We start from the raw sequence: 14,331 nt of genomic DNA, 5'->3' as shown, positions 1-14,331 counted from the left end.
TACTTCTTTGGTTAAGTTTATTGCTAATTTTATTCCTGTATGTTTAAGAGCTTTGTGGTTGGTCTCTATAGTCATAAGTAGGTCACAAAGAACAGTGCTAGTCTCTAGTGATCATCAGAAGATACTAGGCTTTAAGGGAGTTTTCTAAGTTTGATTATGTTGGTTTCCGATTCTTTCCTACTCTCTATGGCCCAAGTCACAATATAGAAATTCTACACAAGCTTCTTCTGTCATAGTTCTTGTCACTGTAATATGACAGTCGTGCATTATTTCTTTCTGACTGAACATGGTCCTTAATAGATATTTATGCAATGAATACATAGAGGCTATAGCACAGGACACATTATACCAAAGTGTCTTCATTTGCTCCACCTCTCTTTTCCACCTCCTACTTTTTGTTTTCCATCTCACTCCATTCTTATTGGCATTTTATCTTTTCATCCTTGATATCATCTTTGGTCACATCTTCTCACATCACATCATTTGGAGGGAAACAACATCTCTTTGACTTACCAGTGTAAGAGTTCACTCTTTCCTAGCTCGACATTCTCATTTCCTTTAATAAATAATATTTTTATAAGCCTCCTTTTTAATTTGCAATATCAACAGTGGTGGATAAACACTCATATATATATGGTAAATTTATAGTGAATCATTTAGTTACTATAAACATTGCATTTAAAAAATATGGGACACTTTAAAAAAAAAAAAGCTGGGTAATAAATGAAAGTAATAGAGAACACCCAAGTGTGGAGATCCACAGAAGAGAGGACATGTAAAACAGATAGGATTGAATATTTTTACGAAGAAACCTCTGAAGATTAACATACCCAGAAATCTCCTTCCAAATGAAGTTGTACTCATAGCACCATTAGCTTGCATAACACAAAATTTATTAAAAATGAAAAAAAAATACCTGAAGTGACTTTATCATTATGCACCGAGTGTTTTAATATTTTTCCCTACTTTAGGGTCAAAATAAAGTTACCTATTTTCTGAAACACTCTTCACAATACCAGACTCGTATAGATGCCCAAGCATTTCTGGCAAATTAATTTCTAAGAAGGATAATTCTTCTTCACATTAGAAATTCCCAGATTATTACATGCATACACATAAATAGTACTCCATTCATTTATTATCACACTAGGTAAACCAATTATTTTTCAATTGATAAATTTTCATTGCATTATAATATTTAGACTTGAAAATTTAAATAAAAACCTGACATCAATATATAATAGATCTGGTAAAATTCATCATATTTCATTTGTCATATTTGGCTACAAACAATTTTATGGTCTTCTAGCCTTTCTTCCTAAATCTAAAAATCATCATTTGAGGACCTTCTTAATGGTTTATGAAAACTGACTTTGGTGGAACAAATTTTGTTATTAAACATGTGGTTACATTATTCCATTGTTCAATAGAAAGCCTAACTAGAAAATGATATTCAGTGGAATCCAAAGATAATTTTTATAAAAACAAAATTATGATGGAAATGTAATACACAATAAAAATGGGAATGAATTTGGGACTGTGGAAAAGTGATTATATTACCTGAGACATCTCATCTTATGCAAACAAGATAGCTTTTTCCTGCGTTTTCATTCTTTCACCAAGTGGAAGAAAGATTGGTATAAAAAGTAGACTGAATATCTCAACACCAAGGCAAATTTAAAAATACCCAATCATTACTTTTCCAGTTACTTGAGTCTAATTTTGTCCTGTAGAGTTGTATTGTATTTCCTTTTTAATATCACAATGATTTATATCTTATTCATAATTATTCATATCATAATTATTCATAATTATTCATGACTGAAGATTTAGTTTCTTTGGTTTAGTCCTGAAGGAACTCTTCAACACTGGAACCAACTTACAAGTAAATTGAACACACACATAGAATGTCAACATAATCTTCCATATGTATCTTCCAGTCTAGTTCTTTATTTGTAAGGATATATTCCTAAGTTTCAATGCCAGAATCCCCATTGGCACTTATAATATGAATTTTCTGACCTTTGCTTTATGATTTTTATTTGACAAGTCTGGGATATAGTCTGATTACTCCTATATATTATAAGTTGTACAACAGGTTCAAGTGTACACTTACTGATCAAAAACTATCAGAAAAAAGAACAAAAATTAAAAACATATTTCTAATGATCTAAGAAACTCCCATGAACAAGTTTTTTATTATTTTATTTTTTTATTTTTTTTTTTTTGAGACGGAGTCTCGCTCTGTCGCCCAGGCTGGAGCGCAGTGGCCGGATCTCAGCTCACTGCAAGCTCCGCCTCCCGGGTTTATGCCATTCTCCTGCCTCAGCCTCCCCAGCAGCTGGGACTACAGGCGCCCACCACCTGGCCCGGCTAGTTTTTTGTATTTTTTAGTAGAGACGGGGTTGCACCGTGTTAGCCAGGATGGTCTCGATCTCCTGACCTCGTAATCCGCCCGTCTCGGCTTCCCAAAGACAAGTTTTTTAAAAAGTTTATTAATATACCCAAATAGAACATTTGTTTTCTGTATTAAGGAAGAATGATAGAGGAAGGAGAAAAGGAAATTTTTATAAAATATGATGTTTACAAAGCAAACCCAGTATTATAAAAGCATATTCAATGATAGTAGTCTGTGCATTTTATTTAAAAATTGTAGAAAATATATTAATTGGAATAAAATATTTTCAATTATATCATGGTGAGGATGAAAATATGTATTAATTGGTAGTATGTCTATATTGTTTCTTCAAACAATATTTAAAAAGAGTTAAAGAGCTTTATTTTAAATATTATTGTCAGTTCAAGTTTGCTAACTTTGTTGTAAAAAGGATTTTAGTCATCTGTATTCACAGTTTTTCAAGATGCAGGGATCCACGCTACCCAACCATACCCGGAAAAAAAAAAAAAAAAAAAAAAAGGAGTCCACAGAATGAAAAATATTCACTTTAATTCCCTCGTTCACATTCTGTTGCTCTGTTCAAACTTCACCTTTTAAAACTGATACTGCTCCTTACTCCTAAATATATTTTATTCAGACTGATTACCTGATTATTTCTGGGCAAAGTTAATGAATAATATTTTTGCTTTGTATTTCTCTCGCAACTCAAAATGTTTCCATGTATTTTACTTTTTAAATTCAAAAATCTTTAAATCCTACCTCTTGGTAATTCTTAGGATTGCTTGTAAACTTGTAAGTCAGGCACCTAGAGTTTTATTTCTCTCACGTAATGGCAGGGTACATGAACTATCGCTTCATTTATGTATATAGTTCTAAGATTACATTGATTTAAAAGATTAGCATGGATTTTCCATGAATTTCTTTAAGGCGACTTTTACATCATTATTCCTTAGGCTGTAGATCAAGGGATTCAGCATAGGAATCACCAATGTGTAAAACACAGAAGCCATCTTATCAGTATCCAGTGAGTGGTTGGTTTGGGGCTGCAGATACATGAACAGCATTGTCCCATAGAAAACTGTGACTGCCATCATATGTGAAGCACAGGTGGAAAAGGCTTTTTTCCTTCCTTCTGATGAATGTATCCTTAGAATGGACAAAACAATATTGAAATAAGATACTAGAACTGTAATCATGGAAAAAACCAAATTTGTTGCTGCAGATATGAAGACTATTGTTTCTGGTAAGTAAGTATCAGAGCAAGATAATGCTAACAGAGGTGCAATATCACAGTAAAAATGATTGATTATATTAGAAGAGCAATAAGACATAGAGAATATACAAGGTGAAACCACAATAGCTGTAGAAAAGCCATAGAGGTATGTGAGGGAGACCAGCAGGATGCAGAGCCGCCGAGACACCACTACCATGTAGAGCAGAGAGTTACAAATGGCCACATAGCGGTCATAGGCCATCACAGCCAGCATCATTACCTCCGATACAATAAAGAACAAGAACCCTCCCAGTTGGGTGGCACATTCATAGAATGAGGTAGTTTTCTTCTTTACTAAAAAGTTAATCAGCATTTTAGGGGCAATGACAGTAGAGTTACCAAGATTGATGATAGCCAGCTGTCGCAGGAAAAAGTACATGGGGGTTTGAAGTCGAGAGTCAGCACTGGTAAGGGTGATGATGCCCAGGTTCCCTGCCAAGGTCAGCACATAGAGCACCAGGAAGACCAGGAAGAGGGGAATCTGGAGCTCTGGACAGCCAGAGACACCCGTGAGAACAAACTCAGTGACGCTGGTGAAATTTTCAGGAGCCATGTCAGAGTTTGGAAATTCATCTGTTTGAGGAAGAAAATAAGTGGTTAGAGACTTTAAGGAATCATTTTCTAGGACTTCCATTAGATGGCAAGGACAATTCCTGGGTGAGATCTTCTTGTCATGTATTAATCTAATTCAGTTTTTAAACTCAGTGTTCTGAGTCTAATAAATCAGCTTTGCAATCATTTGGGAGAGAGTAAAGCAAGTATGGTAAATGTAGTATGGCAAAGTAAATAGTTGTTTCAGCATCCTGCAACATTTTGAGGGTTTACTGCCTTGCAGTGTAATTGAATTAAGAATATGTTCTTAGCTTACAAACATTTGAAGCCGAGATATATCTGATGATTTTTGCATTGATCATGAGAAAGGCTTAAGAAATTGTATATCACCAAATAATCCAGTGACTACTTGCAATTTCCTAATCTGATAATTCTACTTTGTCTCAAGAATAGGTACTATACTCTTCATTTTAAGAATTATATCCCTTTATAACATGTATTAGATGTATATTGAGCTTACAAATTACAACATGCATGTCTGTTTACTGCTTTTGCTCTTTCCATTTTATTGACTCAGACAAAAATACATGGGTAATGTCTTCGGATTTATTTTTCAGGTTGCTGTTTCTCTTCTTAGGTTCCCATAAATAATATCAGTAAAATTTTTATCATTTTTGTAATTCCTTGACATTATGCTTTCCTGGGTACTACTTTCTATTTCTTCCCTCTCATGACTATTCCTTGTGCTAAAATTTGTACAATTCTCCATGTTTTTTTCATGATTTTTCTTCTAAATCAGTTTTTTTGTTTATAAAATGTTATATTTCTTAAATTGACACAATAAACCTGCTCTTAATTTTAGCTGATCTTTTTTTATGTTTTTGATATTTATATTATTGTAACAGAAAAAAACACCTTCATTTTGAGAGTTTTTATGATAATTATGTTGCATGTATTTGCCATAGATTCAGCGTGCTATTTTGGTATGGATGAATATTTTCCTAGAGTTGTATATTTTAATCATGATTATTTGCCCCTTACGAAGTGAATTCATGTCCTGTTGGAGTCACAGTTGATAGTTCCAGTGGTGGGCACCTGGTCCAAATAAGTCTTATCATATTTCTTTATTTTAAAGTTTGCAATTAAGTTCCAGAAAGTTAACAATATATTATCACAAAGGTCTGAATTTTAAAAGGTCAGAGCTATTGACATTTTCTCTCCTTCTAAAAGAGATAGAGTAGAAAGAAAAACAAATAATTATTCTGCAGTGAGAAAAAATAATGAAGTGACTATTTAAAAAAAAAAAAACAGAGAAATAAGACCAAAATGACTCCTAACATTGTCGGATGTCTGGTACCAGTTTGTCTGATGATACCAAGCGTAAATTTTTCCTTTGGGTTCCGTGAATCATCCTCTTATTTTTCGCATATTTATTAAAATTGTACTTTGTTCCAGACTATGTTCGAGCTTCAGATAAATTACCTGAACCTCAAATCATAAATACGTTATTGTAATGATAGGGAAGAGAAAAATCTGTTTAGAAGACATATAAACACAATAATTGCAGATTTAAATAAGCATAATATGTAAAACAAACAAGATAATATACTAGGATAACCTGGGAGAGTACTTTTACTTGGAATATTAATATTTTCACAAGGAAGGCTCTTCTGAGAAGGTGGCATTTGAGTTGAAACCTAAAGGTTGAGAAGGAAGCAGCTATTTAATCAATCACAGGAAGGGCTTTCCAGGATTCCAGGCAAGAATTAATTTCTTGAAAGTGCATATCTGGAAAAAAAAGTGTGACCTATGCCACATTTGTTCTTCATTCAGATAAAGTTATCCTGCTTTAGAATATGTTCTCATAAACGCTGTAACATACATAGATAGGAAATGAGAATAGGACAAGAGGGGCACTAGGTAGATAATGACAGACAAAGATCCGTGTTAAAAATAGATGAAAAGCGTGAAGCATTAAGTTAATAGCACTATATTGCAAGGAGGAAATAGTTTTGCAGCGTATAGGGGCCTTCAACATCTTTGGTGATAACTTAATTTAAGCTTTGCCCTTAAAAATTGTCAATGATCAATGCTTCTACTTACTTCAACAGAGAATCTGCTTTGCTTTCTACTTCTTTAGCCCTCACAGGTGGCTACAGAATAGATTTAAGGTTCTTTTCTAACCCCCTTGAGACTCATTTGGTTGAAGTTTCAATCTGATTCAAGGATAAAAAATTGTACATAATTACCTGAGAGAGAGTGTCTTGGATATTTGTTAATTCTCAGAATTTTCCATTAGAAAAAGTCATAATATTTTATGTTTCAGTCTAACTGAATAATTGAATTATGCAATATGACTAGACACAGGAAATTATAAATATGATTTTGTCAGCATTTCAGTTACACAATATTATGCTCATATTAAGTACACCACACAGACACCCACACATGCAATTTGTTAGCAAATGAAAAAAAAAAATTCTGGAAAAAAACATGCAAAATTTGATAATACAACATCCATTGACATAGGATACTTCTGGTGATTATAGTATAATACTACCAGACATATAGTTATTGGTTGACATAAGAAAGTGTCATGACTTTTATTTTTTCTGCCAATATATCAGTGGTAAATCATTTCTTCATCTGTTTATAATATATCTTTAATCACTAGCAATTTTGAAACATTTTGTTATAATTTTTATAATCATATTTTTAAATAATTTTTTATAATTGATGGTGAAGCACTTTACCATCATTTTCTTTGTTTATTTTGCTTAGAGTTATTTTATCCTGTTATATCTTCATCATTATTAAAAAAATAGAAAGAAATTCTGGCTAACAACTTTTTCCATATTTCTTGTCCTATAATAGTTTTTTCTTTCCACTTAGACTTTATAATTAAAACATGTGGTAGGTATCTTGTTATTGTTCTATTGTTCTATGGATGACTGAGACTGTTTCCATGGGTGTTGTTTTTAGTATTATGTTTCTGTCTGGCTTCATTCTGAGTGTCTCTATTGTTGACAAGTCACATCTTTTCTTTTTCAGTGTATAATATGTATTTTACCTAGTAAATATTTGATCATATCTTATATTGTATTTTCATCTCTTGAAGTCCCATCTGACATTTTCAGTTTCATTTATTTCTCACAATGTTGGTATTTGTGCTAAATCATTCAGTATATCCAACATCTATAATAATACTTTGAAGGTTGCACATTGCTGCTTTCTCATAGGACTAGAATCTGTGATTGGATGTTGACTATTGTAAATTTTATAATGATTGCTGTGTTTTATTTTTATTTGTTTTCCTAAAAGAAAGATAAAAGTTTTAAAATGTACAAGTAATTATTGACTTTAGTCACCCTGTCGTGCTATCAAACAGTTATCAGTTGCCTCTATTTGAGACTTGTTTTCAAGCTAGCAAAGGGGTTTAAAATAGCTTTATTTCTGAGATTTCTACTGGATGTCTTATGTGTTGTAAAAGGACTTTCCACTATGACTTTTTAGAATTCTAATGTCTTCCTGCCCTGTGTAGTTTCTATGAAATGTTTCAGCTTACAATTTCCTGGTCATTCTTTTAACAGCTTTATGCCATGCACACGTCTAGAGTTCAGCCAAAGTCTCAAGAAAACTTATGGAGGAAAGGATGACCAACAATAAGGATAGGACCTATAGGAAACAAATAGCAATATGCCAAAAGGTTGTTCTCCATTATTTGTGATAACTTTAAATGGACATGGATTACATTCTCCAATTAAAAGAAAGAAATTGACAGAATAAATTAAACAAACCAAAAAAATCATGTGATCCAAATATATGCCATCTGCATGAGTCTGACTCACTTTGTTTAAATAAAATGAAAACAAGATTGAGAATGTACATCCTATTTTAAAAAAAAGAAAAAACCTCTACAAAACAAATATATAGTTTACTAAAATATAGCTTAATGTGTGTTCTGCTGGTAGAATATAGGGTAAGAGATCACTAAAGAAAATAGTAAATCAGAAGAAAGACATTTTGGAAGGAAGTGGTATTTTCATTGAATTCTATTATATGAGGGTTAATTGGCTGATTATAATGAGAACAACAAATTTATGAAGTATTAAAATGGGTCTTTTTTGTAGAGTCATAAAGAATGTAATTATATCTATTAGAAACACTATCAAGTGATAAATATTTTCTCATAATTTATTGGAACAATGTTCTAAGCTAAAGCTATAAATCAAGAGGTTAAATCTGAGGATCATTAAACTGTAGAACAAGGAGGCCATTTATCCATATCAAAATGTAGAGATCCATAGAACGTAACTACCATTGTAAGATGAGAACCACACATGGAGAAAGCTTTTTTCCTGCCCAGTGCAGAATGCATTCAACATATGGCTGACAAAATCAGAATGTTTGACACTAGCAGTACCAGCAGGTAGGGATCAAAATAAATGCTGAAAGCAGTATGATCAGCAATTCTCTTTCCTGTGCATTCGAGCACAGCGTATGGAACAAAAGAACAATATTGTAAATTTTAGTTAAAATATCTTGCTTTTATAATACTTTATAATAATAATTTCTGTGTTTTATTTTTATTTGTTTTCCTAAAAGAATGATAAAAGTTTTAAAATGTACAAGTAATTATTGACTTTAGTCACCCTGTTGTGCTATCAAAGAGTTATCAGTTGCTTTTGCAACTTTGGCAAAGATGTATTTCATTGTGAGTTCGTTACTAAAGTCCCACCCAGGGAGCAGACGGGGGCCTAGATCTTAACCTTTATTAGCTGCATGTTATCTTTGACTCTTTAAGAATATTAAAATTTCACCAAAATTGTCGAACATAATAGAAATGTACTAAAGAAAAACTGTGATACCATTATGTAGAGTAAATTTAATGTAATATTCATATATTGACATACATAGAGCTTTGCTATATCAATTGATATGCGCAAACATTCTATTAAGAATTTAATCTATGCTGTATCAATGTAATATGTTATATTTATCCCTGCATTTGAAAAGTTACAACTCTTTTTGTTGTGGAGGTGGTGCTGGTTTTTACTTCAGTGTTTGTTTTAAGGTATAGATATTTTACTTGTAACAGTTTACTTTCAAGTGTAATTATACCCCTTCACATATAAAATAAGAACTTTACAGTATTTAATCACTCCTGCCATGTCCTTTATAACAATTTTGTTATATATTTTTATTACTCTTAAACAATTATCTTTCACATAGATTTAAATTATTGAAATCACTATAGTTATTTCTGGTGCTGTTCATTCTTTTGTCTAGAATCATGTTTCCATCTGGTATTTTTCCCTTCTGATTGATGGGCTTCATTTATCATTTCTTCCAGTGCAGGTTTAATCATGAAGGGTTCTTTCAATGTTGATAGGTCTGAAATAACTTTATTTCACATTCTTTTTCAAAATATATATTCCCTGGGTAAAGAATCCTAGGTGATAGTTATTCTGTTTCAGTGTTTTGATGCTGTTGCTCTGCTGTATCTTGACTTACAATGTTTTTGAGGAGAAGCTAAATGAACAATGATGTTACATGAAATAAAATGTTATTATTTTTCCTATTCCTCAGTATACAAAGTGTTTGTGTTTTGACTGCTTAAGGTTTTTATCACTTGCTATGTGAAACTGTGTTTTGTTTTTATTTTGTTTTGTTTTCTCTCCACTTTTGTTTGGGGTTTAGGGCTACATATGCTGGTTTGTTACATGGGTAATTTGAGTATCACTGAAGTTCATTATACGAGTGATCCCATCACCCAGGTAGTGAACACAGTACCCAATATGTAGCTTTTCAACCCTTGCACCTTGCTCTCTCTTCCCCTCTAGTATACCCCACTATACTGGGCAGTGTCTATCATTCCCACCCATCTTTCTATTTGTACACAATCTTTAGTTCCCACTTATAAGTGACAACATGTGTTATTTGATTTCCTGTTCCTGTGTTAATATGCTTAGAATAATGGCCTTTAGCTGCATCCACATTACTGCAAAGGACATGATTTTCTTCTTTTTACAGCTCAGTAGTATTCCACATATATATTGAATATTTCATATAGTATTCCATATATACTGTATCAGCCACATAGTATTCCACATTATAATCCAATGTGAGATATATATATATATATATATATATATGGAATATGCAAATATATATAGCACAGTGGATTACAATGTGCCTTCAGTTAGTTTTCTACATATTGTTTGTACCTGGGATTGTTTAATCTTCTTGAATCTTAGGGTTTTTAATTTTTAACTATTGGAAAACTTTCACCTACAATTTATTTAAATAATTTTAATGTCCCTCTTCTTTGCGGAGTTTAATTACATGTATATTTGGCTTCTTGAAGTTGTTCAGCTTATTGTTCTCTGTTTTTTAAAAAAATATTTTGATTCTCTGTGTTTCATTTGGGATATTTTCTATTGGTATGTCTACAAGTTCACTTTTTTTTTTCTACAATGTTTAATCTGCTATGAATACAATCCCATGTACTTTTCATCTTTTACGCTGTACATCTCTCTGTGGGAATTCAATTTTTTTAGTGTCCTCTGTGCTCCTGCTTACCTTTTTGAAAATACAGCATGTACTCACAAAACTTTTAATGCTCTTGTTTGATAATTCTAACATCCATGTCAGTTCCTGGTTAGTTTCAATTGATTGGTTATTCTATTCATTATGGATCATGATTTCCTGATTCTTTGTATGCCTAACAATTATTAAACGTACCCCACATATTACCAATTGTGCCTTGGTGTTAGCTGGATAATTTTGTATTTTGTGAATACTATTAAGCTTTGTTGTGGGATACAATTAGTTGAAAACAATTTAATCCTTTTAGATATCACTTTTATTATTAATCAGGTGAGTCCAGATCAGTACTTGGTCTAAGACTGATTATTTTCTTATACTGGAGTAGGATCTTGAATACTGTACACATAACCTCAGGAATTATGAGTTTTTCTAGTCTGTGTGTAACAAATTGGTATAATCCCTGCCTCTATTTGAGTGCTGGACACTGCTCTCTTTATTTTTAGGATGATTGTTTCTTCAGTTACGTGTGGTTTCCTTTTGTATGTTCTGATCAGTCATCTCTTGAATAATTAAGGACGATTCTCTGCAGAGATACAATGTCCATTGTGCAGATATATAATCTTTGGTACTCCATCCTGCAATCTCCCCTGGCTACCTTTATCTCAGCAGACTCTCAACCGTCTCTTAAACTCAGGAATTCTGGGCTTCACTTGGGTTTGCCCTTCCTGCAGTCCAGTCTGTTCACTCTCATGAGAGAGAAAAGAGAAGATATCACAGGAATCAACTGCTTTGTTTTCTGTTTCTCAGGGGGAACTCTCCTTAGTTGCCTGGCACCTGTGTTGTGAAAGCTACCGTTTCATATATTGTCTTTTATTTTCTTTCTCTTGTCTAAATGGGAAGTTAAAATCTCTTCTCAATTACTCCGTATTGTTTGGTAGCGGAAGATAATATTCAGGAAATATTTAGGTGAGCTCTGTAAATATGTTTTCCATTCTTTTTCTTAATCATGAATCTTTAAGCCTCTTACATTCACATTGATATGAAGATTTTTTTTTTCCATTCAAGGTTTGGAACACTTCTTATCCCCTGAACATTCCCATCCCGGCTAATGCCTCTGTTCACTTCTGAGTGTATCATAATTAATCCTCCACATAATTAACCCTCCATTTTCCATTCTTAGTATTCTGCAATCTCTAACTTGTGCAACAGTCATAGCTATCCATTACCCAAAGATAGATCAGAACACTTTTAGCTAAAAATCCTACAGTGGCTTATTTATCAAGATAAAATGCAAGATTTATAAAGGCCTGTATAGTTTTACTTGGCTGAGTTCTATGTTACGAATCTTCAATATGTATTTTATTTCTTAATTTTATTTTATGGTCCAACCACCCTTCACTGTTGCTTTTCAAAACAAAAGTCATATTATTATTTAAAAACTGTTATAGTAATAGTTCTCTCACCCTTGAATAGCCTTCCCATAAATATTCACACAGTCTGCTTACTCAATTCTTCAAGTGTTTGCTTAAATAGTGTCTTCTCAGAGGAATCCCTTGAAAATCTCAATTAAAAAATTAATTGTTGTCCTGGCTACTTGCTTCATTTAAAGTAATGGTAAAAACCACAATTACTTTTGCACCAACCTAATATATTCATTTTACTCAATATTGTCAACCATACAAAATAACTCACTTGTCATTCCACCCGTTTTCTATAAGCTTCATGCAGAGAGAAATGTTGGTTAACTTGACAATATCTGTTTACTGATCACATGAATCTATTTATACACGTGCCTTTCAGTGTACAAAGCATTTCAGATAAAATACTGATAAAATATGCAGCCCCTAGCTTTAATTTTAAAAAGTTAATGGAATAGATATGAAGAAAGTTTCTATGTGAGAACACATAGGAAAGGCACCTAAGTTGAACTTAAAACTGAGTATTGATTAATAGTTAAAGTATGAGTACGAATTAGTCATCTGTTAGTGATAGATTTTTATTTAAAGGTAATTAATGAAATTATCTATTTCTGTGCTTATCACACTCTGATTTTTGCTCGTCACATGGAGGTAACAGTACAAATGTAAAGCAATATTGGTTCGTGTATATATTTGTTATCGCATCATTTACTGTTATCATAACCTACAATGAATTTTAAATAGATAATTTGCACATATTTTCCAGGTTCTACATAGAGCATTTTTTACCTCTTTGTTCCTCAAACTGTAGATCACTGGATTCAACATAGGTATTATCAAAGTATAAAATAAAGAGGCCATTTTATCAACATCAAGTGAACGACTGGATTTGGGGTGAACATACATAAAGAAGAGGGTGCCGTAAAATACAGTTATCACTGTCAGGTGAGATCCACAGGTGGAGAAGGCCTTGTACCTGCCTTCTGCAGAATTCATCTTGAGGACAGTGACAAGGATCAGAGTGTAAGACACAAGGACTATCAGAAGAGATGAAATCAAATTAAAAGCTGAAAAGATTAAAATGATCAATTTAATGTCTTCTGTGTATGAGCAGAGCAAATATATCAATGGCCGAGTATCACAGTAGAAATACTTGATGATGTTATAGCCACAAAATGATGAGGTAAACATTTTTATGACAGCCAGCAAAGTCAAAAAGACACTGTAGAGATAAGGTATTGCCACTAGAACTTGACATGCTCTTTGTGACATGATGATCGTATAGAGCAGCGGGTTACAGATGGCCACATAGCGGTCATAGGCCATTGCTGACAGAATGAAAATTTCACTAGTGATAAATATACCGAAGACAGTGAGTTGGGTAGCACACCAATTATAGGAGATTATATGTTGATCTACAACAAGGTTTGCTAGCATTTTGGGTCCCACTGCTGTTGAATAACCAAGATCAGTGAAAGCCAGATGCCTTAGGAAAAAGTACATGGGTGTTTGAAGCCTAGAATCTATCTTTGTGAGGATGATCAAGCCTAAGTTACCCACCACTGACAACATGTATACAATGAGGAGGAACCCAAATAATGGAGCTTGCAGTTCAGGGATGTCCGTGATTCCCATTAGAATGAATTCGTTCACTACTGTCAGATTGTGTTTGTCCATTCAAGTTACTCAGGGAACCTATACTGGGAATAAATATAAAAGTAATTATTAATTTCTAAGAAACATTCAAAAATATGTGTATGTATATATACACGTGTGTGTGTGTATATATATATAGAAGTATGTATGTGTGTATATATGCATATATGTGTATAAATATACATATACATAACAAATATGGAATAAATTATATGTACATAATTCTTTTACATATGTAAACATAATTTCATATCTCCAATTTTGGTATTTTTCCATAAATCTTGAAGGTAGAGCAAATGAAACTTTCTTTTCTGTAAATAGATAATATTACCACACACAGTACACAATTATTTAATTGTCCCTGAGGAATACTTTAACCCAGTGCATTAAAATAATGAGATATAAGCTAAGATCAAAAAGTAACTGAAAAAACTAGTGTAAACACCACCAAATAAGTTTACTTTCAATGGGGGGAAATTTGTTCA

At 32.6% G+C, this 14,331-nt stretch overlaps 2 protein-coding genes across 2 annotated transcripts; both read right to left on the bottom strand.

Moving 5' to 3' along the window:
- Positions 1-2,759: 2,759 nt before the first annotated feature.
- OR8J3 (olfactory receptor family 8 subfamily J member 3) lies at positions 2,760-4,224 on the bottom strand. The gene has a single exon (XM_001104104.4). The coding sequence runs from the start codon at positions 4,222-4,224 to the stop codon at positions 3,295-3,297; it is 930 nt and encodes a 309-aa protein (XP_001104104.3). The 3' UTR covers positions 2,760-3,294.
- An 8,683-nt stretch (positions 4,225-12,907) lies between these two features.
- LOC706970 (olfactory receptor 8K3-like) lies at positions 12,908-13,867 on the bottom strand. The gene has a single exon (XM_028832903.2). It carries the CDS (start codon positions 13,865-13,867, stop codon positions 12,908-12,910), a length of 960 nt encoding a protein of 319 aa, XP_028688736.1.
- Positions 13,868-14,331: the final 464 nt, after the last annotated feature.

This window comes from Macaca mulatta, chromosome 14, assembly GCF_049350105.2.
Source record: "Macaca mulatta isolate MMU2019108-1 chromosome 14, T2T-MMU8v2.0, whole genome shotgun sequence".
NCBI classification, from domain to species: domain Eukaryota; kingdom Metazoa; phylum Chordata; class Mammalia; order Primates; family Cercopithecidae; genus Macaca; species Macaca mulatta.
Note: the sequence above shows the minus strand (reverse complement) of the source record. Positions and strands in the feature narration are given on the sequence as shown.

Coding starts and splice junctions, on each gene's coding strand:
- OR8J3 (XM_001104104.4), bottom strand. CDS start 4,224: ATGGCTCCTGAAAATTTCACCAGCGTCACTGAGTTTGTTCTCACGGGT.
- LOC706970 (XM_028832903.2), bottom strand. CDS start 13,867: ATGGACAAACACAATCTGACAGTAGTGAACGAATTCATTCTAATGGGA.